General features: G+C 34.2%; 2 protein-coding genes across 2 annotated transcripts; both read left to right on the plus strand.

The window, feature by feature from the left end:
* Positions 1–1074: 1074 nt before the first annotated feature.
* On the plus strand, positions 1075–3514 carry TRIADDRAFT_54829 (uncharacterized protein; the record flags this gene model as incomplete). Its single annotated transcript, XM_002110587.1, has 4 exons — positions 1075–1233; positions 2261–2335; positions 2510–2511; positions 3403–3514. The coding sequence occupies 4 exons, from the start codon at positions 1075–1077 to the stop codon at positions 3512–3514; spliced, it is 348 nt and encodes a 115-aa protein (XP_002110623.1).
* An 8721-nt stretch (positions 3515–12235) lies between these two features.
* TRIADDRAFT_54830 (uncharacterized protein) lies at positions 12236–24311 on the plus strand (the record flags this gene model as incomplete). Its single annotated transcript, XM_002110588.1, has 25 exons — positions 12236–12262; positions 13213–13403; positions 14355–14414; positions 15688–15745; positions 15924–16012; positions 16260–16338; positions 16917–17015; positions 17652–17782; positions 18335–18383; positions 18905–18953; positions 19835–19887; positions 20161–20241; positions 20506–20586; positions 20731–20758; positions 20880–21006; positions 21326–21419; positions 21596–21700; positions 21812–21942; positions 22078–22164; positions 22291–22411; positions 22603–22767; positions 22899–22979; positions 23110–23158; positions 23563–23645; positions 24198–24311. 25 exons carry the CDS (start codon positions 12236–12238, stop codon positions 24309–24311), a joined length of 2232 nt encoding a protein of 743 aa, XP_002110624.1.
* Between the last annotated feature and the right edge of the window lie 683 nt (positions 24312–24994).

A 24994-nucleotide genomic window follows, 5' to 3' on the forward strand; every position in this document is an offset into this window, starting at 1 on the left:
CAACAATACATCTTGCTCAGGTTGATTGTTGACATGGACTGGCTTTAGATACCAGCCATTTCCATGACGTCGTTACAATAAATTAGCCAATCATCCACGTTGCTTCAATAGTGCCAACCAATCAGACGACAAGCAATTCTTGTCGTCATTCCATTGCTTGTCTTTGATTGGCTGGATGATGTTAGGCCTTCAGTAAAACAATAGCACTGCAAATGGATCCACGCCCTTTTCATCGGTTCCCATAGTGAGAAGAGGCAGTAGGCATTTTTTTTTGTGTGTGTCTTGTTGTTGTTGTTGTCTACTATCATCATCATCATCATCGCTAGGTTTCATTTTATAAAGTCTGCTGTAAACGAGTGGAAAAAGAGACTATCCAAGTGGATTGCTGCCATCGACAACTTGTGTGTATACTTTAGCCTACTGCGCTAGCAATATCAGTTATGATGGACTATTACTTTTAGATTGGTGGCCATCACCAGCGTATTGGCTAGGGCAAGAGAAATTGCGAAATTGTTTTTGGGGTTTTTTTTTCTTTTTTTCCAACGCCTTGTCTTGTTGCAAGTGGTGCATGATCAAGACTTGTCGCTTTGTGTCTTGGTGATTGATTGTTTTTTCTTTCCTTTTCTTGTCCCCTTGCCTTGTTTGCTAGACGAGCGAGAGAGAGACGACGCCGCCGCTGTGCAAGGAAAATTACTTCCATTTCCCCCCCCTCCCCTCTCTATCCAGCCACAACAACATTAATCTGCTGCATTGCAATCATTATTCTCCAATATTGGAAAAAAAGAAAGAATTTGGTCGTCGTGGATCGATCACAACACCATCATCAACTTATCCATTCCTCTCTCTCTCTCTCATCACCTCGTGATCGATCTCTATGCAGCCGATAGATTGGCCATTTTCAATCGATTGATTCAACAAGACCAATAAAATTGTAGGGGGCTCTGTCGAACCTGACTGCCTCTCTCTCTCTCTCTCTCTTTTATCCAAGTCATTTTGGGGCCTAGGTTACTTGGGGATTGCTGACAAGAAAGAGTCACACTTTCAAATCTTCTTTTTTATGATCGTGGAGAGCTAATGGGGTGCTCTCCTAGCCAAGCTACACCAGATCCTGCTTCTGAAACGATACCCAACGGACAAAATATGAATCATCCACCAAACTCAGAAACAGATAGTGCCAACGGCAATTCATCACGAATCCAATCCAATGGAAACAGTACTAACGGCGAAGTCAAGGTAAAGTCACATGTTGCCAACAACAAAAAATTTTCACTCCATTTTAATTGCACTATTCAAGGATAGCAATCAATCTTTTCAACTCAATCCACTCCTCATTTGGACCCATATCGCTTTCATTTCTTCTCCATTTTCCCCAACCAATTAGTCGTCATTCAATCACTTTCTTATCCTTTTTACTTTAACATTCAATCTTGTTACGCGACAAGATCCACTTGATTCTTTCTTTCCCCATACCCCATGGCTTAGTTACGTCCTCGATCAACATGGTTCAAATCTTTCCATCATGTCGTTGAAGAATAGGATAGAAAAAAAAAAAACCCCCAAGTAATTCATGAATCAAGACTACAGTAACGGGATAAATTTTCTCTTTTGTTATGCAATCATCATGGCCATTTTTTTTTTTTTCTTCCTCCTCCTTTTTATTCTACTCTACTTTCGCTCTCTATCCAATGCATCCATTCTGGCATGGCCTTTTTCCATCGTTTTTCACCAACATTCTCTTTTCTCTTTCTTGATAGTCAATCAACCAGCAAGTATCAACTTGATTGTACAAGAGTAGTAGTACTACCGTAGTCCTAGTTGTAGTACCCAATTGAAATAAATGTTGTCTAGTAACAACATGATTGAAAAAAAAGGATATTTCTCTATTTTTACTCATCAATGTTTGCTTTCTTATTTTGACCATCACAACGAGAAGAATCATCGCGATCATCATGGCACCCTAACCCTATTCCTCCTTCATGCAACCATCACCTTGGTCGTCATGAAAAGCTTTTTTTCTTCTTGCTAACAACCAACGGCTAATCAACCCATTTTATATTCATCGTTGTTACCCTTCAAACCATTCTTTTCTACCCATTTTTCCTACTCTTGCTACCGTTGATTGTCTCTTTTTTTTTTTTCTACTCTATATGTTACAGATTCCCCCCCGTCTCTAAAAAAAAATGACTTTTCCCCCCCCCCCCCCTCTATTTTTTCTTGTTCAATATCTGATCTTGATGTACTGTAACTACATTTTTATTAGATTCGTAAATATTCTCGGGAACTTGGAGTGACAGTCTGCTTTGGTCCAATGAAAGTTATCCAACCGCAAATGAAGGTAAGTCCAGACTTGAAAATTTTCCCCGCACTCAAATGAGACACAGTATTTTTGTATTTCTTTTACCAACCTTTTATCTTGCCCCAAATCCTTTTCATCTGCATTTTTCTTTCAATACCAAGACATTTTTTTTTCCGCCTGAAATGATTTTGAGTACACTACTTTTCTATATAGAGGTAGAGGTTGGTAAAATAGTATTTAAAGTTTGAATTTTATTGCATCCATGATTGATTATGACGTCGACTAACACGCAGAGTGGGACAACCAACAAGATGTCCAATGTATGCAGACGATTGAAAATAATTTCCAATTTAATCTCATGATTGGTTTCATTACACTTTGGACGACAAAGTTAGTTGTTGATCCTGAAATGGATAGCATCATTACTACAGTCATGTCGGCCATACTTGAATACTAGACACAAGAGTAAGTAAGCGCTTTTTCAACTGGGATATGGCAGTCTGTTGCCATGTATCTTGACGGAATGATTACACCCTTTCCATCTCATTTTTTGACGTTGTCAAGTAAAAAGGACGAGAAAAATTGTAGCGTAACAGTAGACTCGATCTCTTTCTTGCATAGCAAAGGATCCATTTCTTGTGGATAAACAACCATTTCCACTCCCTTCAAGTCTAGACGGCTCCAAGTTTGCATCAAACTGTTGTTGATCTTACCGTCGGCGAAGGAGGATAAAAAAAACACATAACCCATGATGACAATTTGGGTCCATTTGCACATGGCTATATTTTTTTTTCTCTTTTTCTTCCTCCAAATCACCAATGTTGTATAGTATTGGACACACAGTGTCTTTCATTTCGTACGTCATTTTATTTAGTGGGAGGACAATTGTCAGACCTTTTCTCTCGTTTTATTTAACCTTGTTGTCTCCGCGCTATCCATTTTGGCAATACCTGTAGTAGGATATTATCCGTCAATTAGCCTATTTCCAATGGTATTTGGCTGGGATTCCATGATAGAAAAGGCTGATATCTGGGTGGCTTTTGCGCTACACAGAGATGAGCCACTCTCTTGTCCATTTTACCTACTTTCAATCCGTTGTAAAATAGATTGCGTAGCAATGGAAAGGCCATTTTCCCCACTACACTCGATCGTAGTGGATTGAAGAAGAAGACGAATGGCGCATTCTTAATAGACATATCTCAGTATGGGGTAGATTGAATGCAGGTTATTTTACTCTACACTATTGATTCATAGCTGGAAAAAATAGTAGCAAGAGTCACGACTAAATCCATCAGTTGACTGCTGCCACATTGCATTCCGCCTTCAAAATTCATCATGGACCCTATTAAAGACAGCGCTGTCCATTTTTTTTTCCTGCCTTTTCCGTTGCTACCCAACCATATTACGACGTTGAAATTCCATATCAAATCCCTTACTGTCGCAACTCTTGGTTTGGACGCCTAAAATTGGCATGGGCAATACTAAAGTAGGAATGGTCTTTAGTCATTTATCCTGATTCTTCATCACCAGTCCGAGATGATCGCTTGCTAGCAGTAGTAGTTTTTATTCATTAGGTTTGCCTTCGCAATCGATTTTCAAACATGAATTACAGTAGTCTACAGTGTCGGCAATAGCCAGAATGGAAAAGATGAATTTTTTTTCCATTTATCCATGCTGTACAAGTAGAGTTGAGAGTACTGTCCAATGACACGCTGATTATTTTTTCTTCAACAAACTCGTCGACCAACTTTGAAAAGTTGGTCGACATTTATTTCTTGCATAGAAAATGATTTACTCGTAGGTTTATTACTGTATCGGAGGCTAATAGACTAATAGACTATCCTAGTCTATTAGCCTTGGGTATTGAGTCGATATCGTAAGCTGCTATGCAAGTAGGAGAAAATGTTCACCTTCATGTCCATGATGGTAAGCTATCTTGAAGTTTTCACAACCATAGATTGATATGAGTGGAGCAGCAGTCTATTCCTTTTACCTTGAAGACACTGAAAGAGTAGCTTCTATGCCAGAAAGGATGATTGCATTTGGGATTGGTTGACCGGTAGCGGATATTCTCGTTCATGGAAAGTGGCATAAAAATGATGGATGATTAAATACGACTTGTTTCTTCCCTTTTGGGAAACTTTGTTCTATCGGAACAACGCTTGCATCTTGATTCATTTTACACTATTGATCATCCACTCTTGTATTTTACGAATATGATCCATGTTCAAGATTGTTGGTTGAGCATTGAATGATGTTGATAGTCTAAGCTGGATTTTAGTCCATTTGGCTAGATGAAAAGAGAGTCGTCTATTGCCACAGTAAGGAGAGACTCATTCGATCGCTAGTCCCATCAAAATTAGAACATAAAGTTGTTTCTTGGCGGCATCATGATGTCAAAATGGAGACATGGATGAAGATCGATTGGATGATCCAATCGATTTTCATGCAAGCATGGATAAATATGGAAGAAAAGGGAATGATTAGCATATTACATTAGATTGAAAAAGGCAAAGTACAGTAGCTCGTCTAGAAAGTCAAATAGTCGTCATTGCATCAAAGATGGACATGAAAAATATTGATAGGAGAATTGAGCGATGATCGCGACTAACTGGATGTTGATGATGAATCCGATCAAGAGTTGATTGCATCTTTTGACTTGGAGGAGAAGTTTTTGTTGTCATTCTATTTTTTTTGTTGTTGTTGTTGCTGTTCATAGAGATGGTGACAACTTTTGCCTTGACAATAAAAAAATCCAAGTTGGAGGTTAAATGGACATTGGACCATCTTGTTCCCCTATTTTTCCTCCATTTTTTCAGTATTAAATTGATGTTGTCTCACTGGGTTATGGCGATCCATGTTGATTGTCTTGAAGAGGAAAAAAAAAAAAAAACCAGCCAGGCTGTTTCTTCGTCGTCCATCACAAGGATAAATAAATTAAATATTAATATGGTTGGTAACCGATTGTCCTCTATCATCATTATGGTCAACTTGAAAAATCAGTTGGGGGTGGGTAGCAAAAAAGAACGCTTGCAGTTATCCTATGGCGAGGCATTTCTTCATTTGCCATGAGTCTTGCATTAGCCGATTCCCGATAGAATTGGCCCATGGAATGAGATTGAACTACTGTACCAAGAGGTTTTCCATTGCAACAATTTGCCTACCCTTTCTATCGTCTTTTCCAAAGGGCCAAGGAAAGGGAAGGGAAAAAAGGAAAAGCAATACTTCAACGAGAAAGTTACCTTTCATGGTAGTGGTTAAGAGTTGAATATCTGACCTATAGTATATTGTATATCTAGGGTCTTGATGGTTGGCTGCCAAAATAAAATGCAATCCATTCCTAAATAGTTTAGGCCATTTCAATGACGAATTATGACTATCATCACCATTATCTGATTGAAATAACAACATGATGATGATGATGATAGATTGCCTTCCTCCCCCCCAATTTTTCAATCACTGTCTATTCTACCTCGGCAAGGACGCAATAGCTAGGATTCATTTTCCATCCAGTCGTTTACATTACTCGACGTGGCCCTAAGTTGATCTTTTTCCCCTTTTGGTAATATTAACGTCATGATGGCATTAGGGTTGCCAAAATGGCAGACCGCCAAGAATATTGCATCGATGGTAATTTTTTCATGGCCGATAGTCTCTTCTCATCATTGTTGTCCATCTTTTCGTCTTGCTTTAAATATGACTTTCTTAATCGCTGCATGACGATAAAAGCAACGAATGAAAATAAATGGCGATTCTGATGACAATCCTCTCCCCTTCAACTTCATTCAGGTTGAGATTCTTTCTGTGATACTAGCCTAAAAAAGGGGGGAAGAGAGAGAATAGACTATCGCCTAATTTTGGGATACCCTTCAACAAAGTGATGATCCTAGCTTACAAGTCCACAACATAACTTGGCTATTACAAAACTTGAAACATCAAATGCAAGTGTTGATTTTTGCCTTCGTCTACGTTGACAACATTGTGCAATATGAATTATGATGTCGTTGCAACGGCCAAAGGGAAAGGATTGCTCGACAAATACGAGTTGATGTTGGCATCAATCCGCTCGCTAGTCCTGAATATTGAGCATGGATAGCAGCGTTGAAATCAACCGAGACAGGGTCTACATGTCCAAGCTTAAACCTAGAAAAGTCTACATGTCCACGCTTAAACCTAGAAAAGTCTACATGTCCAAGCTTAAACCTAGAAAAGTCTACATGTCCACGCTTAAACCTAGAAAGTTCTACATGTCCACGCTTAAACCTAGAAAAGTCTACATGTCCACGCTTAAACCTAGAAAAGTCTACATGTCCAAACCTAGAAAAATCTACATGTCCATGCTTAAACCTAGAAAAGTCTACATGTCCAAGCTTAAACCTAGAAAAATCTACATATCCAAGCTTAAACCTAGAAAAGTTCTACATGTGTTTCATTTTTGGAGTAGCCAACTTGACAATAGTTGAAGCAATTACTTGCAAAGAAAAATGAAAACAATTCAAGTAAAATGGTTCAACTACCCAATAAAATGGATGCCTATAGTCTTGTTTGCTATAGGCATGAAATTATTCCTGTATGCTTACTTTTATTGAATAAAACAGAAAGGAATAGAAAGAAAGAAGGAAGGTTCAAAACAACAAAAGCGATCCATTTACAAATAGTGTCTACAAAATTGCATGGAGAAAGAGCGCTGCATGATTGCCCTACCAACCAACCATTGCAATCGATTGCAGCAACTTATGGGGTTGGTGGACATTTGTCCCTTGCAATCCTTTTCCTTTTTGCCTCTATTTCAATGCTATCCGCTGTAGGAGAGGGTAAAAGGTTGGGTAAGATAGGACATGTGGGTCAAGGATGAGATAGGAGGATGCAAGGAAGAAAACGATGATCGACGTAGGCTTAGCCATTCTCCAACCAAAAGAATACCATTGCTGTAGGCCATTTCAAGATGGTGTTGTCTTAGAATGGAAAATGTCGATATACCATAGCAAAAAGAGATCTCCATTTGCTGAATGTGCTTCTCCACTTCAAGCCTAATACGAGTTGGACCATCCTTCATGCTTGTTTTTGGGCCATTGATGAAAACCCAATGTGTTAGTCGATTCGTATTCCATGATGGCCGCATAGCCAGACAAGGATTGATTTGGACATTTGCCTAAGGTAGTGATCCATTTGACTCTAATACAAGTTGGACGACAATCGTTTTTGCTTTCCAAGAATTGAATGTAAAAGTGCAACCACACTTGCTTTCATTTTCAATTTGCAATATTATGGCGTAGATAGGCATAAAAGCAAAGCGCTCGCTATCCAAATTGCATTCTCAATAGCCAAAGAGATTGATTTTTAGCGTCTACCTTTGACATCAGCGAGTTGATGATGCAATAAATTCAACGATGGACACTACTACGCCATACTTTGATCATCATCATGGCTTGCAAGTACACCATTGGCCTTGTTGACTGTTTCTACAACAACTTTATTCAGCTTTTCTGGATGATAATACAGCGCAAGACTTCCTTGTGTCGAAAGAACATTCATGCTGTGAAATGGCACTAGGGGCAATTTCCCCAATTTAGCCCCCTGCCATGCCTAATGCGTTCTCCTTCTCCTGCTAAGCCACTATACCATACTTGTATGACAAGTAATTCATGCTATAAATTGCAATAGAAATGTGTCCAATTTGCCTTTCCAACTCATTCTACTTCATTAAGCACATCATTAGCCTTGATCCAATATGATTCTTTTTTTTTTATGGCCAAAAATATTCTTGAAATGATTGCAGTCGTAAATTGAACCCTACTGTCAATGAGAAGCCAATGGATGCTATCAAGGGGAATGGAGAATTGTCCAATTTCTATTTGTTTTACTACTATCCACGAGTGTCACTGCAAAAAGGAATAGCCCTCCATTTTTCAATGATCAACGCATCCAACATGGATTGGATGTAGAAGAGTAACTCCAAATTGATCAGATGAAGTTCCTACTCTACTGGTGAAAATCAATCCTTGTACAAATTAATTCTTCAATTTCAATGACGATGAGCACCATGGATGGTGGTGGCATTAGCCAAACTGGGACATGATCGATTACAAAATGGATATTAGAACATGTCCATAGTGGAAGAAAGCAATGGAATAGGATTAGGTTGATTGGGGGGGAATCATCCCTTGTCGAGGATGGAAGTTGAAAGGCAACAATTTGGCGCAAAAAGAATGAGTGATGATGTATCGACATTTTATTTCAAATTGGACATGGAAAAAAAGGATTAGTTAGACTCTATTTCCTTCTTACAATATACGAGTAGAAAAAGACGAATGATCAATACTTGTATCGCTAGCCATTGCATGGAGAAAGGGAGTAAAGAGACGACGATAGGCAAATCTCTCCATATTCATTTCAACTTGTTGTCTTCATGTTGATTTTGTAATGGAAATTTCCCTCCCCCTTGTTTGGTAAAGCCATTCATTTCTTTCTTGTACAACTATCGCCATGACAGGATAGTCAAAAATAGGCAAGCTATCATCGACTACAAGACTACAGTCTATGTTAGAACCAGTTGAACAGACAACGTTGTTGCAATCTTCGTTCTCTTTCTCCGTCGGTTGTTGAAAGAGGGAGACAGCAGCAATGGCCCTCCATATTGACAGCCAAGGCTATCCGCTCAGTTGAAGAAGAATGCTATTGACTTCAAACAAGGTTATTATTATTTATGAAGGCCAATGGAATTATTAATATGCCAATGATTGCTAGTCCATGTTTAGAAATGGCTAAAAAAAACCGAGCATTCTAGTCGGCACATTGTCCTTTTTTCCTTATTCATTAACGTTGTTTTTCAACGAGGAAAGGTAAAATGGCTATCCCCCCCCCCTATGGAGAAGAAAATGCCTGCCTGAAGAGAAATGATTCAAATCCATGTTGAAAATTAGTATTGCTTTTGTCGGGCCTTCTTGAGAAGACAGGAAAAGGCAATTGATGAAGATTTGAGTCGATCGATAGAATATTGTCCAATGGGCCATTTTGGTCATAGAAAGCGACAATACCGGAAAAGGGGAGTCCATATTCAACTTGACAAAATGAAAGGATTCTCATGCCAGCTACTCTCTTCTTCTTCTTCTCCAAATGCAGATGAGATGCACAAGGAGAATGGGAAGAAATAGTGTTGGCTAGTCAAGGTAGCAACTTGAAGGAGAGTTGAACGTTATGATGGTGGAAAGGACAGCGGTCGATCAACCGACTGTGGTGATGTAGGCAAATAGGAGGAATAGCAGGAAATGTTGTTCTACTTGTAGAGACTATTGAATTGGATCGCTGCATGAAAGGGGGCAAGACAAGCAAAAGTTACTTGTCATCATGGTGGAAAATAGGGAGATGCAAGTGTAGAAATGGGTCCAAGACAACATTTGTCAAACGGATAAGGGAAGAGTTTAATGGTTGTAGCTTAGTGAAGACGAAAACAATTTCTTGCTAACATGCAATCAATCAACAAGACGCACTAAATGGGCTTGAATGATGATTAGAAGCAAGCATGGCCATTTTAGCCATAGCCTTGATGAAATGGAGTATTTTATGTCATTTTTCCCCTCCTCTTTCTCTCTTTTTATTGATTTTTTTGATTGATTCATTTTTGATTGGGGTTTTACGCCAATCTTTTTCCATCATTTGTGAAAGAAGGAGAAAATGAGTTGTTGTTAAAATGACATTTTTGTTGAGCATGGAAGAAAATGGATCAAGTTGGAGAATGGAAAATAAAAAAGAAGAAGAAAGATGACAAATAGATGAATGTTGAAGAAAGAGAGAGAGAGAAAAGAAGATGAAATGATAGCTAATCTTTTGCCTACATAGAAATGCTTGTTTCCATGACATTGCTCCACTTGTATACAGCAATACAAGGTTGCAAATTGAATAGCAAAGCTGAAGAATAGACAAGTAAAATACAACATCAAGATTGATGTTGTATTGCAAGCCATGCAACAAGAGAATGCAAATACAAGAAGAATTTGTTTTAGTCGTTATTAGTAACTTTTCTCCTCCTTTCCATGACTGTTGAACTATTGTTATCCTAACTATTGTCGTCAATTACGATTGCAATCAAGACAATTAAAAGCAATAGTCTACGCCATCTGAGTCAATAAATATTATTTGGATAGGGCATAAGTGATGGCTTTTATTTTGGGATCTTTTCTCTTTGCTGGAATGATTTTCCACCAGTCTTGTCTATGCTTGCGCTATTGTCGCTATAGCGAGTGTTGAAGAGAGAAAGAAGGATGGTTGAATTTTAGGCTAGGGGGAAAAATTAATTTTTTTTCTCCAATGCCAAAGGCAAACTACTTTCCTTTTACTGGTACTTGCTTCAACGCCTATCGTCAACGATAGGCATTCAAGTTTGTGTGTGGGTTTTTTTTCTTTCCTACTGTAGTAACGGCGAGTAATGGAGTCACCAAAATTTTTGATCCAATGCCAAAGGCAAACTACTTTCCTTTTACTAGTACTTGCTTCAACGCCTATCGTTGACGATAGGCGTTCAAGTTGTGTGTGGTTTTTTTTTCTTTCCTACTCTACTTGTAGTAACGGCGAGTAATGGAGTCACCAAAATCGATTTTACACGGCAATCAAAAAGGGGGAGGATTTCAATTGCATTTTATGCTAGGAAGCCGATCAACTCTACTTTGCTTAACCAATCCAATCTGTCCAAGGTAGCAGCCAATGATCAATACTTGTCTCTCCTCCATTCAAAAAAATCAACATCGTCTACATCAATGCATATGGCTGTCGACTGGATACAAGTTCCATCTTGTACTTGATCGCAAAGCGTCGGATTTGACCGCTCCAGGAGAAGGAGTAAACTTGAATTTCTTGACCATACTTTCCCCTTATCATCTCGCCATCTTCACTAGACTGAAAAAAACCAGTCTGGGAGACGTGGAAGATTCTTGATACTATTTCAAGATGGAAAGCTCCATCATGTTGTACAGTATATTCAGCTCATCCATTCAGTCTTACAATGTCACTATTGCATTGGGTAATATCGTGCATAGCCTAGCACTATTTTTACCATGGATTTTGTCGTCGTTCTATTTCTTAAAGAGGTAGCTTTGAAACAAAATCATCTCTTTAGCTCATCATTGACTTGATCAATTCACTCATTGAGTGGCTTTTTTCTCCATACCCCTATCCTACAAAGTCACATTATTATTCAAGAAATAAGTTAGCCTTGTACAGTGCCTCCCTAGCGATCACAACAACGGTAATACAGCAATCATCATATCTGTCCAGCAAGAAGAAGAATATCCAGTCCAAGCATAATGTTCCTACACAACTATCTAACCTAGCTTTCACAATATTTGCCTACCCATCATATCAACCCAACAAATTAGGATAGATTGATGATCAAGGCAATGTCAATGGATTGTAATTGTAAACTTGCAATGTCAATTGGACATCAGCATCATGATGATCCTCATCGCTCCTTTTGGTTATTAGAGAGAAATGAGCGTAATACAATCCTTTTTTTTGCATTTCCTTCCTATCCGTTATGATTTACGTCTTCATCAATGAAAAAGTGAAATTGAAAGTGGATTATAGGCACTCGTCTAGCGTACTCTTGATTGAATGGTGAAAAAATAGTCAACTACAAAGTAAATCCAATGTCCTATACAATTGGATCAACGATGGCATGTTGATCTGATTATCACCATCAATATTGGTCATTAACAATCGGAAAAAATACAGCTTAATAGAATCCATTACCTCCTCTTCTCGCTACAACAGTAACTTGTTCCACTGCTTGAAAAATGGAATAGAAAGTGGATTGTATGCTTGAAATGGATCTTTTCACAAATGGACATTGACAGTTTAAAATTGGTATTGTATGAAAGAATCAAACCCAGCCAAGTCTATTAGAAAACGAATCAGGAACAATCTATGCAATCAAATTGATTCATGATGGGAGAGAGAAAACAGTATAGAATGGTGATGATCATGGGCGAATAATGCAACGATAGTGTAACCTCCCCAATACTTCTGACAACCATATCATGCACTTTGGGGCTAAGAACGCAATTTCTTTGGGTTAACCTAAATCATATTACTTGTATCCTTTTTTTGAATGGCGGAACAGGATAGTAATTTTATTGATCTTCTGCTTTTGGGGGATAGAATACCTATTGGATATTGTCGAGTAGTATCCATTGCTTCATGTCGCATCCTAACCGGTAGTGAGTGAATATGATTTCACTACTTCACTTCATCTTATTCTATCTCTTCTAATTTCACGTCCATCATCATTTCCAATGCGAGAGTGATTTGAAATAGGAAAAATTGCCCTGTTTTGGGGGGGGGGGGAATACATGGATACTTTAAATTGTTTATAGAGATAAAGTTGTTTAAGAGTCCAAAATTATATGGATAGTGTACTAATCAACTTATGGCCGTCATCATGGAAAGGGAGAATGATTGAATTTTGAATAGGGAAATAATCACCCTTTTCTTTTTTATACGTGGATACACTTGAATTCTTCCATAAGAAAAGATGACTACGAAAGAGTCCCAAAAATGAGTATATTGATTTTAATAATGTCCAAGTAGTTTAACACTTAGTCCATTTATCAAGGGTACACTATCGGATGATTTTTGTGGGCAATACATGAAGAATACAAGATAGATCAGGATAGATTGTTGATCCCATCGTGCTTAAGTGATACGGAATAACTTGTGATAGTTCCATAAGATCAATTGAATTGCCATTTTCGTCACTGATGGATAGATAGATAGAAAAATACCCTCATTTGGGGGATACGCATAATTGACTTAGTGTGATCGAGTAAAAGTTATAATGTATTATTCATGTTGTTCTTTATTCGCTAAACATGATTATGACACTATTTTTTGATGGAAAACAATTTTCTCTAATCCAATTTTAGATATTAGCGATATTTTCTGAAAATGATAAGCAATTAAATGCTTTGAAACAAGCCGCCGAGAAAGGAAATTATAAATTAAACGTTGTACATAGTGAAAGAAGCGCTATAGAATATTATCAAGATTATAGACCTCATATTGTATTTGTCGATTTACGCTCCAAAGATGCTTTCAACGGTGAAACGATATGCAAGTAAGTAGCAAAGAACATGGATCAACAACTCAAGCTTTCCATTGCTTAACTCAAAGTAGCAACGAGTTGAGTTATCATAGTCTTCATCATATTCCCCCTCCCTCCCCCCCCCCCAAAAAATGGGTGTAAAAGCGGAAACAAAGTTGTAAAACTAGATAATACAAGTATTCTTATCATCCAAATGCATCATATTATCCTAATGATTTAGTCAATAGTCAATATATTTGCAATAATGCTATTCTCTTCCAGTGATATCTGATATACGATACTTTGTAGTAGGTTATGCAAGCTCATTATCAGCGCCATTTAATAATACGTGTATATTTATATATATCCCTGTGGAACCAACTATAATGGCAGGTTTGAATGTTCGTCTACTGCAGGTAGTTTATACAAAATAGTGCGCGTGTGAAGAGTGAAAATAAAAAGTACATGCATGAAAAGCAGATGGAAAATACAATTGGTATTTCTTAACTGTTCCATTGGCTAGCTTGTTAGGTTGAATTCAAAATCAACATCAGTTATCTTTTTAGTAAGACTACTTTGTTGTTGCGATAAAATAAGCGTTAGCCATGCTCCTAAATTGGACTCTATTCTCTTTCATAGCCAAATAGCAGAAAAACTCAATCCACTCATATAACATCCATAATAAATAACTTGAGCATTCGACCAAGTCATTGAATTCAAAATCAACATCAGACATCTTTTTAGTAAGACTACTTTGAGCAGTTGTTGTTGCGATAAAATAAGCGTTAGCCATGCTTCTAAATTGGACTCTATTCTCTTCAATAGTCAAATAGCAGAAAAACTCAATCCCACTCATATAACATCCATAATAAATAACTTTAGCATTCGACCAAGTTATGGTTACTATTCAGTTGAATATTCAAAATTTAATAAATTGCTATATCCAACTCAACATCAATATGTCCTCTTATTATTGCTTTCTAGAAATGTGAAAGATAAATCGCTATCCAATCAATCAACCATGATTGCCGTTGTTAATCCAAGGTAACTTCTATTTGATTACTTACAGCTAAGAATATAACGATCCATTTCTAAATTGGCTATGATACAGTCGTTGCAATAAAATAACCTTGTTGGTCATTTAGAATAGAATTGGCTGTTTATTATTATTAGCTAATTGAATTTTATCAAGTGCTTATTTTGCTGTTGCTATGGCAATTCAATGCTATTCTTCAAGTTGAATTATTTTTAGTTTCCATTTTTGTTAGTTGTTTATTGCATGCAACAAACGACAGTAACAATAGATGCAATGGCTTTTCAAAAATGAAAATGGGCATAACTACTTAGTATTAACAATCTTGGTAAAAGATAGTCCATCAATTGATAAAAATGGACAAAAAAAATTCGACCAATGGTCATAATATTTTAATGCTAGTAGTTTTTTTTGATTAAACCGATCAATTTGAAATTTATTTCCATTGGTATATCGTCCGTTACTCACCTACATTAATATGATTATGACTAGAGTAATTATTAGTGTAATATTTTAAAATGATCCAAAAATTTATTCAATAACACATGCTCCTATAATAAATAGAATGAATTGAATTTAGAGAAGGGATAAATTGAACGATTGCAATGATAAAATAGAAATAGCAATGTTCACTCTTCATCAAAAAAGACTGCGTTGATATATTATTCATAGAGCTACGATACAAATAGAAATTGATTGAAAATAGATTCAACGTTGTAGTTAATGAGTAGAGAGATTGTCCTACAGAATAGGAGCTCTACAACCATTAGAATTTTAAAGATAAAAAAAAAGAATTCATTCCTCTAGTGTTGTTGATGATGGTCGAATATTAAAATACACGTTAAATTTTATTTTTTTTATCCTTTTCTATATTTTTAGTTCCAAATCCCATCGATTGATTTAATGCATTATTCTAGCATATGTTAATACAAAAGTGTACATTTAAATCGTTTCATCGTTCAGAAAGGAGATCTCACAAACTTGATTCGCCCTCGAATGCCGCTTAACATGCAAATTTTATTCATTTCCGAATAGATTCATTGTCATTCGTTATCGATCAGGAATAGTTGTAATCGAAGGATCATTTATAAGCGATAGAATAAAAATCGAGTTTCAATTAGGTTATAAAAAATTTTTATAGCTATGTCAAGCCTAGTGTACTGCGGTTCTCCAGCCCGTCACCAATGTTAAGCCCAACGCCGATTTGTACCATAGGACAACTACCATGTCAATATATTCAATCTTGGCTAATTTTTGCTATTATTTATTGTTCCATTTTTATAGTAATTCTGATAAAGAAGAGCCTAGTATAGCACCCTTACTTGCTATGGGATTCAATCGGGTATGATTCGTTGTTGGCTGATTATGTATTACCTCAAGATAATTTTTATTTCATGCTCCTTAAAATGATTAATTGATTGATTGATTGATTGATTGATAAAACTGATAAAGTTCAAGATTTACTACTTTCGATACATCATTGATTCTTGAAATATAATTTTAACATCTTTTTTATATAGCGATTTGTGGAGAATTTTAATGTGGGTGGATGTTTAAATGAGTTAATAATGCTGGAAGTAAATGATCTTCGGCAGCAAGTAAAAATAAGGTAAGCTTAAGAAATAAAAAAATTTTAACGGACTTTATTATACAGTATTCAATTCAATCAACTTATAAAAATTACAGTGTATCCTAATATTACATATCAAATTAGCATAACTTATTAAAGTATTGTGATGTATTGAAGTTGGTCGGTCAATGTATAATCCATTTGATGTTACTTTCTTGACCATATTGCTTTTGTCTGTTGTTAACATTTTTGTAATGAATTATTACTATTGATTTGGTACTCGTAGGGAAGCCGATTCACTATTTGCTGCTATCCATAACGCATACGATTCCGTAGAAATTACTACAGATCGGTCCCAATTTCAAGTATGTAAAAATTGGCCTTTATATCACTTCTGTTAGAGCGTTTACCAAGATTTTTGCGTAGTTAGTGAAAAAGGTCTTGGAGAAATTACAGCATGCTACGGTTGAGTAAAGTGAAAGCTACGATATCTTTTTACTTGCAGATGGTACTAGAATATAGCGAAAGTAGCACAAAAATAAAATATATTAGTCATGCCCCATTACTTTGTTACCATGTATCATTTATGCATCCTAGGGATAATGCAGTATTTTCTAATGCAAGTTAAGAAAGTAATAAAAAATGCATCATCACAATCCTTTAATTATATATATCAGCTGTGTACCGTCAACGCGGTGATGTAATTTATGTCGATAAACATGGACTATCGAGCCATACTTCAACTCTCTATTAAAAAATTGCTATACCATCGATACCAGTATACGTAATCAATGATTGCAAGCATTCAATGTAAATAACTTATTTTATGTCATCGGCTATGCTTTACGTACGCATATTTAATAATGATAAGCATGCATTTTGAATACTGTACTGTGTGCTATATTTATGATTTTAATTCTTGTAAAATTCTTGACTCTGTTAGTATGTAAATCCAGCTTTTGAAAGAACAACCGGTTATTGGAGTTCGGAATTAATCGGAAAATTAGATAGCGTCTTGCCAACCAGTGACAAAAATGATCCGGTATGTTTAAAATGTTTTTTACTATTGTATTGTTTTTTTATTTCCATAACTCATCTATTATTAAAGTTTGCATCGTATTATACTTGACAAAAGTATTATTAGTTTCATTAAACTATCGTAAATTATTGACTGCCTAGAACCCTTTTTTAATTTTTATATTCTAAACTTGGCTTGTAAGCGCACTGAGTAAAGTTTCGTTAAGTGTAATTGATAGTAAAAATGCTTCCAATGTACATTCTCCGCTCCTACTCTAGCTCATATATTACTATTAAAATGAAGCCACCTTTTTTAATTTGTTTATCATATCTGTTGTATTTGTTACAAGTAATGCCTTAATTCATTCCTTTTATGACTACGTTACTAGCGATGGCTAAATTAATGTTCAAAGTAGCAGTAAGTTATTACCGGGATTGAACATAATAACCGCAATACTATTTGAATAGTTATTATTGTAAATAAAAATATTTAATGTACATTCGATAGATAGGTAGATAGAAAATTATCGAGATAATATTGGCGCTACTTTAATAAAAGGCCTATATCAACTTTTTATTATTTCTGTGACATGTTGAATTCTTATATATCATTGAATATGATAATTAGCTGAATGATGATCATGGTTTTCTTGGCTATTAGGAATTGTTTAATACGATCAAGTCATACGTTAGTAGAGGTAGGACTTGGGAAGGCTCTTACGTTGGCAAGAGAAAATCTGGCGAAACATATCCACAATTTGTTCGTGTTATACCTATTATTGGTCATGAAGGGTAAGTTCATATACGATTTGTTTTCAATACTGTAGTAACTACTGTAACTGAATATTCGTTTCTTGTATATCTTTGCGAAATGAGGAATTTTTAACTTTTACCGATAAACTGTAAGACTATTGATAAGTCCCCCCCCACACACACACAATACTATCCAGCGTACAGTATTTGGTGACAGAGCTTGCAGACATAAGGCACATCTTCATAAATCAGCAGTTTCTCTGATTAGTAAAATACGTAGTGCCAATTGATATTGACCAAATCGCAATAGGTTGTAAAAATAGCTATCCTCTTAAACAGTAATTCAGTACTGAAGATTTTGATTAGAATGACAATTAATATACCGCATATTTCTCTGAGGATGGAATTTACTGTATTCAAAGGAAAATACAGACATAAATATCTCTAAAATGCAATTGTATGTCAAATAAACTGCGATACTTTATGGATAAATCTATAAGATTTCTTAATATATTAATTTTTTTCTTTTCTTTCTTTGCCTTTGGCTCTATAATTTTCTAACGTGGCCTATTTAATACTATAATATTCAAGATTTTTAACACATCATGTGACAATTAAAAGAGACATCAGTGAAATGGAGGTAAGTTGTAGTAGATTATTCAAATGATATGATTTCACTGTAATAGTTAATTCGATAAAGCTTCGAGTTATTAATATCCAGAATCAAGTTGTTACCTCTACTATTTTTATATGAAACAAAAATACGTAATAGTTTAATATGAAAGCTAAAAGAAAATCACATAGTATGATTTTATGCAATGATATGATAGTACTAGCAATCTAGCTTCAGAGCTGTAACTTGTGAAGTAGGTAGCCTTTGATATCATAAAGTTTTATTTATAAGCTGAATAATAGCGGATAACAAATTCTATTTATTAGTCTTATTATACTGTAGGTTAATAAAGAAAATGCATAATTGTTAATTTAATTTAAACGTCGAATATATAGAAATAAAATCTAAACGTAGATTAATGTTACATTATCGTTGTAGTGATTGAAAAATAGGCTAAGAAATTTTTATCGTAGATACATGTTGATATAAGAATATAGCTGAAGTAGAACTGTCTATTCAATGAAATATTCAATTTTTGTTATCTCTAGACTAAATACAAGAAATATGTCGAAGAATCAATAAAATCCTATCCCAATGGTAAGCCAATTGCCATTTATCCCTACCCTACATTGATTCAATTGTGGATAATTTACGATATACATATATAGAGGCGATTTCTTATTTTATCACATTATCATTAGTAGCTACACTGATAATGTTTGGTTATTGTATACCCAATTTGTTTATAAAATACTGTTAAGAAATTGCGAGGTGATTTTCTAGATTTACTAAGATCCTTTAAGTTTAGTGTGCTAATAAATTCCAACGATTAGTATTATTTTCGACAACTGAAATTAATACGGCTACTCTATCGGACATTATAGATTATAATTAGACCTTTCTCAACTATATGCGAATTATTTATCAGTCTAGCGATATATCCGCTTTTCGATCGAAATGCCTATCTAATTTTTTACACATATAGTATCCAGAGTCGTTGCAATCCTGCTTTACCGTAATTTTATTCTAAACATTGGCCTCATTATAGACTAATGATTAGTTCTCCTTGCATCTCAACTGCTCCTGCTATAGTCATATGGCTAATAGCCTGTTCGTACTTGACTAAATGATTATAATCCAAGTTATTATCACCGCCAATTAAAATTTCTCTTTAGTAATTGCATTCTATTACTTTGGTACCAATACTGTCTTAAGACTTTAGTTAAATTGTTATAATATAACTATACTTCCACGAAAGATTACGAAGGTGACAAACCTCCAGAAAATAAAAATATAGATTTTTCTTTTTGTCTGTTAAGAGTACTTTTAAACTAGTAGAATTCCTTTCAAAATATCAAATACCCTTATCGCTAATTAACTTTACAGTTGGCATTATGTACCGTTTCCGTTTATAAAGTAAGCTGATTCTGTATTACTACAATTTTATTGTGACTTATACGTAAATTATATTAATATAGGAAAAGTGGTAGATCCAAATCATATCAAAACTGTCGAAGCATCGACATCAATGGTAATGAATTCTTTTGTCAATATTGAAAATGAAAAGGACTCCATGTTATCACATATCAAAAGGATTGAACTGGATTTAAATCTCAGCTTTAGTTTGATATAACAGTAGCAGTAGCGTTATATATATGCCTACAATCGAATACTTTAAATTGTAAATTTATTACCAAACTGAAATCGATTCATGATATTGAATATTTACTGAGGAGTACAGTAAAAGGTAATTTGAAAGTTCATGAATGCTAATATTATGTCCTTGAATAAATGTTACAAATAGGTAATTAATTTGATCAAAATTGCACAAGAAAATGTCAGTGAGAGCCCAAATAATGTTACACAATCACTGGATAAAGTTCTGGTGAGCAATTTCTACTGTACTCATCAGTAATACGTGACTTTGCTAGATGTAAATTAATAGTAATTATGAAATCAATGTTTGTATTATATTAATTTCATATATATGAAATTGAATCAAAATTGTGTATAATAACTTGTAATGAGAGTTCTCCTTCTTAATCCATACTACGTGCCAAAAATATGAAAATATAAATTTAAGCAGTATGAATTTATAGCTATAAGAGGATCCTATCTAATCTTATCATTTAATTATCCCATATTACAGCAAATACTGAAAGATGCTGAGATTTCCTTTCCTCAAGGAGCTGACTTTGACTTAATCAATTTTACTGAACTTGGCAATAACGTTAGTTGAAATATTGTAAAAGGAATGCACTTAGCAAAATTATCGACTATCATTTGTGACGAACACTTGTGAAATTAATTTTCTATTTTCTATATGTATGAAATGACGGTATGCGTATTTCTTGTTTTGCAAAATATTTTCTAGACGATAACATCACAAGGTAATTTACCAAGTAAGTAACTTGCTGTTCTTAGCTATAGTTACGGAAGTTGGGTCTTCAGCCTATCTGATGCTATCGTTATTAGATCGTTGATTTTATGAACTAATTCATATTTTTATATTGTACGTAAAAGGACCATCTTTAGTAGTTAATGCCAAAAGTATACTTAATGATGCATCAGCAGAAATTAAAATTGCATTGGATGGTGCATCTGATTGGGATTATGACATTCTAGAATTGGAACGTGTTACGGAAAAGAGGTAGATATATTTCATTCGGAAGGAAAATTATAATTATGATAACTCTGTAAATATTTCATGCGATGGAGGCTGTTATACAAATATACTACAAGTTTAATATATACTTTATCGTAATAAATAGCAATATTTTAGCGTTTGCAATATTGCAGCTCTAATTTAAATCCATACCAAGTACAAAAGCGTGTTAAAAATAATAATAATGCAATCATAGTCTTTTTGCATCTAATAATAGGCATACTAAAAGAAATTGTTATTGAATTTGTTAATAATTACGAAATTCAAAGCTAACCATTTGCTATTTCTTTCCCAATTTTATTAGACCATTGGTCTACCTTGGTATGAAAATATTTGAGCGCTTCCGAATGGGCCACTATCTCAATGCATCTGCGGATGTATTATGCAACTGGTTAAAGGTAGACTTATAAGAATAAATATATTTTAAGTAGTGACATTTTAAACAATGACTTTGGTTATCTATTATAGATCTTTAATCTAATTTATCGAATTATCGATCCATCCTATTAGCAATATTCTATAATAATTTCGAAATTTATCGTAACTATTATTGCTCTCTCTCTTTCGAATTCAGTTAATTGAAGCAAACTATAGACAAAGTAATAGCTACCATAACTCGACGCATGCTGGTGATGTGTTGCATGCTAGTGCCTGTTTCTTGGATTGTGATCGCGTGAAGGTAAAATAAATTATTACTATTGAAAGTCTTCGAATGAAGGCTCCTTCATTTTTACTGCAAATAAAATTATAATAATATTTATGTATTATTTGAATTTATGATATAATATAGAATTTACTCGATCCATTGGATATTATGGCCTCTCTAATTGCGGCAATAGTGCACGATGTTGATCATCCCGGCGTTACCAGTGCATTTTTATGCAATTCTCATAATCCCCTTGCACTACTTTACAATGATAGGTGAGATATTTATGATGACTGGAATCGGTTAAAAATTAAAAGATAGATTGGACTGTTAGGTATTTCTTAATCTAAGTGATACAGTGTTACTTAATGTACTTATCTATTTTTCCTACTTCAAAAATTACCCATTAGTGCTGTACTTGAAAGTCATCATGCTGCTTTGGCTTTCAAATTAACTACCAGTAATGATAAAGTTAATATTTTCAAAGGGCTAGAAAGGTGAAGTTATAATTCTATATCTTCTAATTACAGCGAGCATTATTTCGACATTTTCTTGATAGTACCATTTTTTATTATAACTAATTGTTGCTTTGCTATGGGTATTGTTTATTTTCTTTATTTTAGTGATGAATATCGTTCTATTCGTTCATCGATAATTGATATGGTTTTGGCTACTGAAATGACAAAGCATTTTTCTTACTTATCTAAATTTACTGACTGTTTAAATGCTAGCAAGAATACTGTTGTAAGTAACCAATTGAAAATATTTAGATGTAAAACAATTAAAGCTGTTTACTTATAGAACAGTACTTTCTTGCACATCATAAATTATGAAGCTTAGACATTTATTTTTCACTGTTAGAAGGATTTTACAGTATATAGATGATTTCTTTCACTTTGTTAATCGATATTTGGGTGAATTAAAAAATTATCTAGATTGCTGATGATGGTACAGAGTTGAAAGTTATCGAAAGCTCATCGGAAAATAGAATGCTAGCAAAACGTATACTGATTAAGTGTGCTGATATTTCGAATCCTGCAAGAAACTGGATATTAAGTAAAGAATGGGCGTTAAGGATATTGGACGAATACATGTGCCAGGTATTGTTATATTTAATAAGTACTTTCCAGTATCCTAACATAAACCATGTAGTCAATTAGTAAAGTACCGTTATTAAATAAAAATAGCTTAGACAGAGTCTTAATTATGCATGTACTTATCATAAATATAGTACGACGAAGAAGATAAGGAAGGTTTACCGTTGACAATGCATATGTTTAACAGAGAAAAATGTAATGTGCCTCAATCACAGGTAAAAACGGTGATGTACAACTGTTCTGTCGTTTACATACTTGAGACCTTTGGACTCTGAAAGACATGATATTGATACGAAAAGTGCTATTTGTACAAAATTTGATAATCAGCTTTTAATATATTTGCAGCGATCTTTTTATGACTACTTCGTTAAGGACCTATTTAAATCTTGGCATTGTAAGTCTATTTTTTTTGTCTTTAATTACAAAACTACTTAACAAATATTAACCCGATGTATAGTTATGTTCTGTAATTGACAACAGCACGTACTATAATTTTTCCTTTGTATAACGAGGTTTAGATTGTATAGGTTAATAATAGACTGCATTCAAATTTTCCCTACTCATATGAATACAATACTTAGTTAGATATGACTAAGCAGTACCTTATAATACGTGATTGTGATATGATAAAATCGTATCTACAATTTTCAATATTGCGTGCTTGTATTATTTACGGTGCTTTCTCTTCGTTTTTATTTGTTGAAGATTTTCAATATATATTGTATTAGTATAGTTAAAAATTTCAATGCACAGATTTACAAAACTTGACTAAATCAATTTTTTTATACTTTTAAATAGCTTTTGCCCATATTCCACACGTAATGAAAAATATCGAAGAGAATTATGATCACTGGCGTAATGTAGAACAAAAAGGCATTAAGGTATGCAAGATTAAATGTTACATGTGATAATTATCATCTGTTACAATCTACAATAACGGCAAATTAATGTTTCATTTATAGCCACGATAGTAAATATAATATTCGATATTGAAAACGATATCTAATTATTAACAACTAAGTTCTGTAAATAATTGTCAACAATAACGTAGTATGAATCATTATCAAACAGAAAATAATGAAAATAATTATCTAGCATCCCTAATTATGTTCTGCTTCTTTTATATTCTATGTTATGCGACATCGAACAACAGTACTTTCGCGAGTTGAACGAATTAAGAAATTCTAAAGATGTGCCATGATTTCAGATTTTAAATTTTTATTTCGAAAAATTCAAGCAATATATACTATATACGTCCACATAGCCAGACAGATATTATCTAGATGTTATAGAAGATGGAGCTGGATTATTGGCTATCCGTTTGTGTATATACATATGAACAAAAAATCCACTTTTACAAATTCTATCTTCTTCATCTATAAAATTCAACAGCAACAATAATATTATAAAATATCATTTCAATCTGAGTTTAGATTTATAACCTTAAAAATGAAAGGGAGATTCACAACGTTGTATATTGGAGATCATTAATATTCGATCTTAAAATAGTAGAGAAATCCTTTGCTGTGACATATGTTATGAACTAAGAAAAGTGTGAAAGTAGTTGAAGTTAAGGAATAAAATAAGATGCTCCGATGTATTAATATCTCAACAAATCAATGCGAAGTATTGGCTACGGTATGCAGCATACAAAAAGCTAGCCTCAGTCATTAATTACTTTTTGTATAATGAAAAGAAATTGTTGTTATTAATTATGGAAGTGGGTCATAAAAGGATCATTACAACAGTTATCAATCTTATAGCTTGCATATTATTTCACTCTGGCAAAATGTTACTGTATATATATAATTACGATAAGATTAAAATCAATCCACGCAATCAACAGGCATCATGGAAAAGACATTATTTTAAACGTGATAGAATTTCTTCTGGTATTATTGGCTGCTTATTTGAGACCGATTTTGATTCAATACACTACATCATTCAATTCTCATAAATGACTTAATTATAGAAAAACAGCTCTTGACTTGTCGTAAATTATACGGCTATTTATTCAATTTTATTTAATAAGGTACTTAGCCACTGACTGTATAAATAGATGAGTAGATGAAAAATGAAACTATTGCCTTTTATTTACGTATTACATGATTATATATACAATTAATTTGTATATTTTAACTTAAAATAGATTATCATTTAAGTGCCTAAATAAATGAATATATATATATATATATATATATATATGTACAGTATATGCATCTGCATCTGT

Source organism: Trichoplax adhaerens, genomic scaffold (assembly GCF_000150275.1).
Source record: "Trichoplax adhaerens TRIADscaffold_3 genomic scaffold, whole genome shotgun sequence".
NCBI lineage: Eukaryota > Metazoa > Placozoa > Uniplacotomia > Trichoplacea > Trichoplacidae > Trichoplax > Trichoplax adhaerens.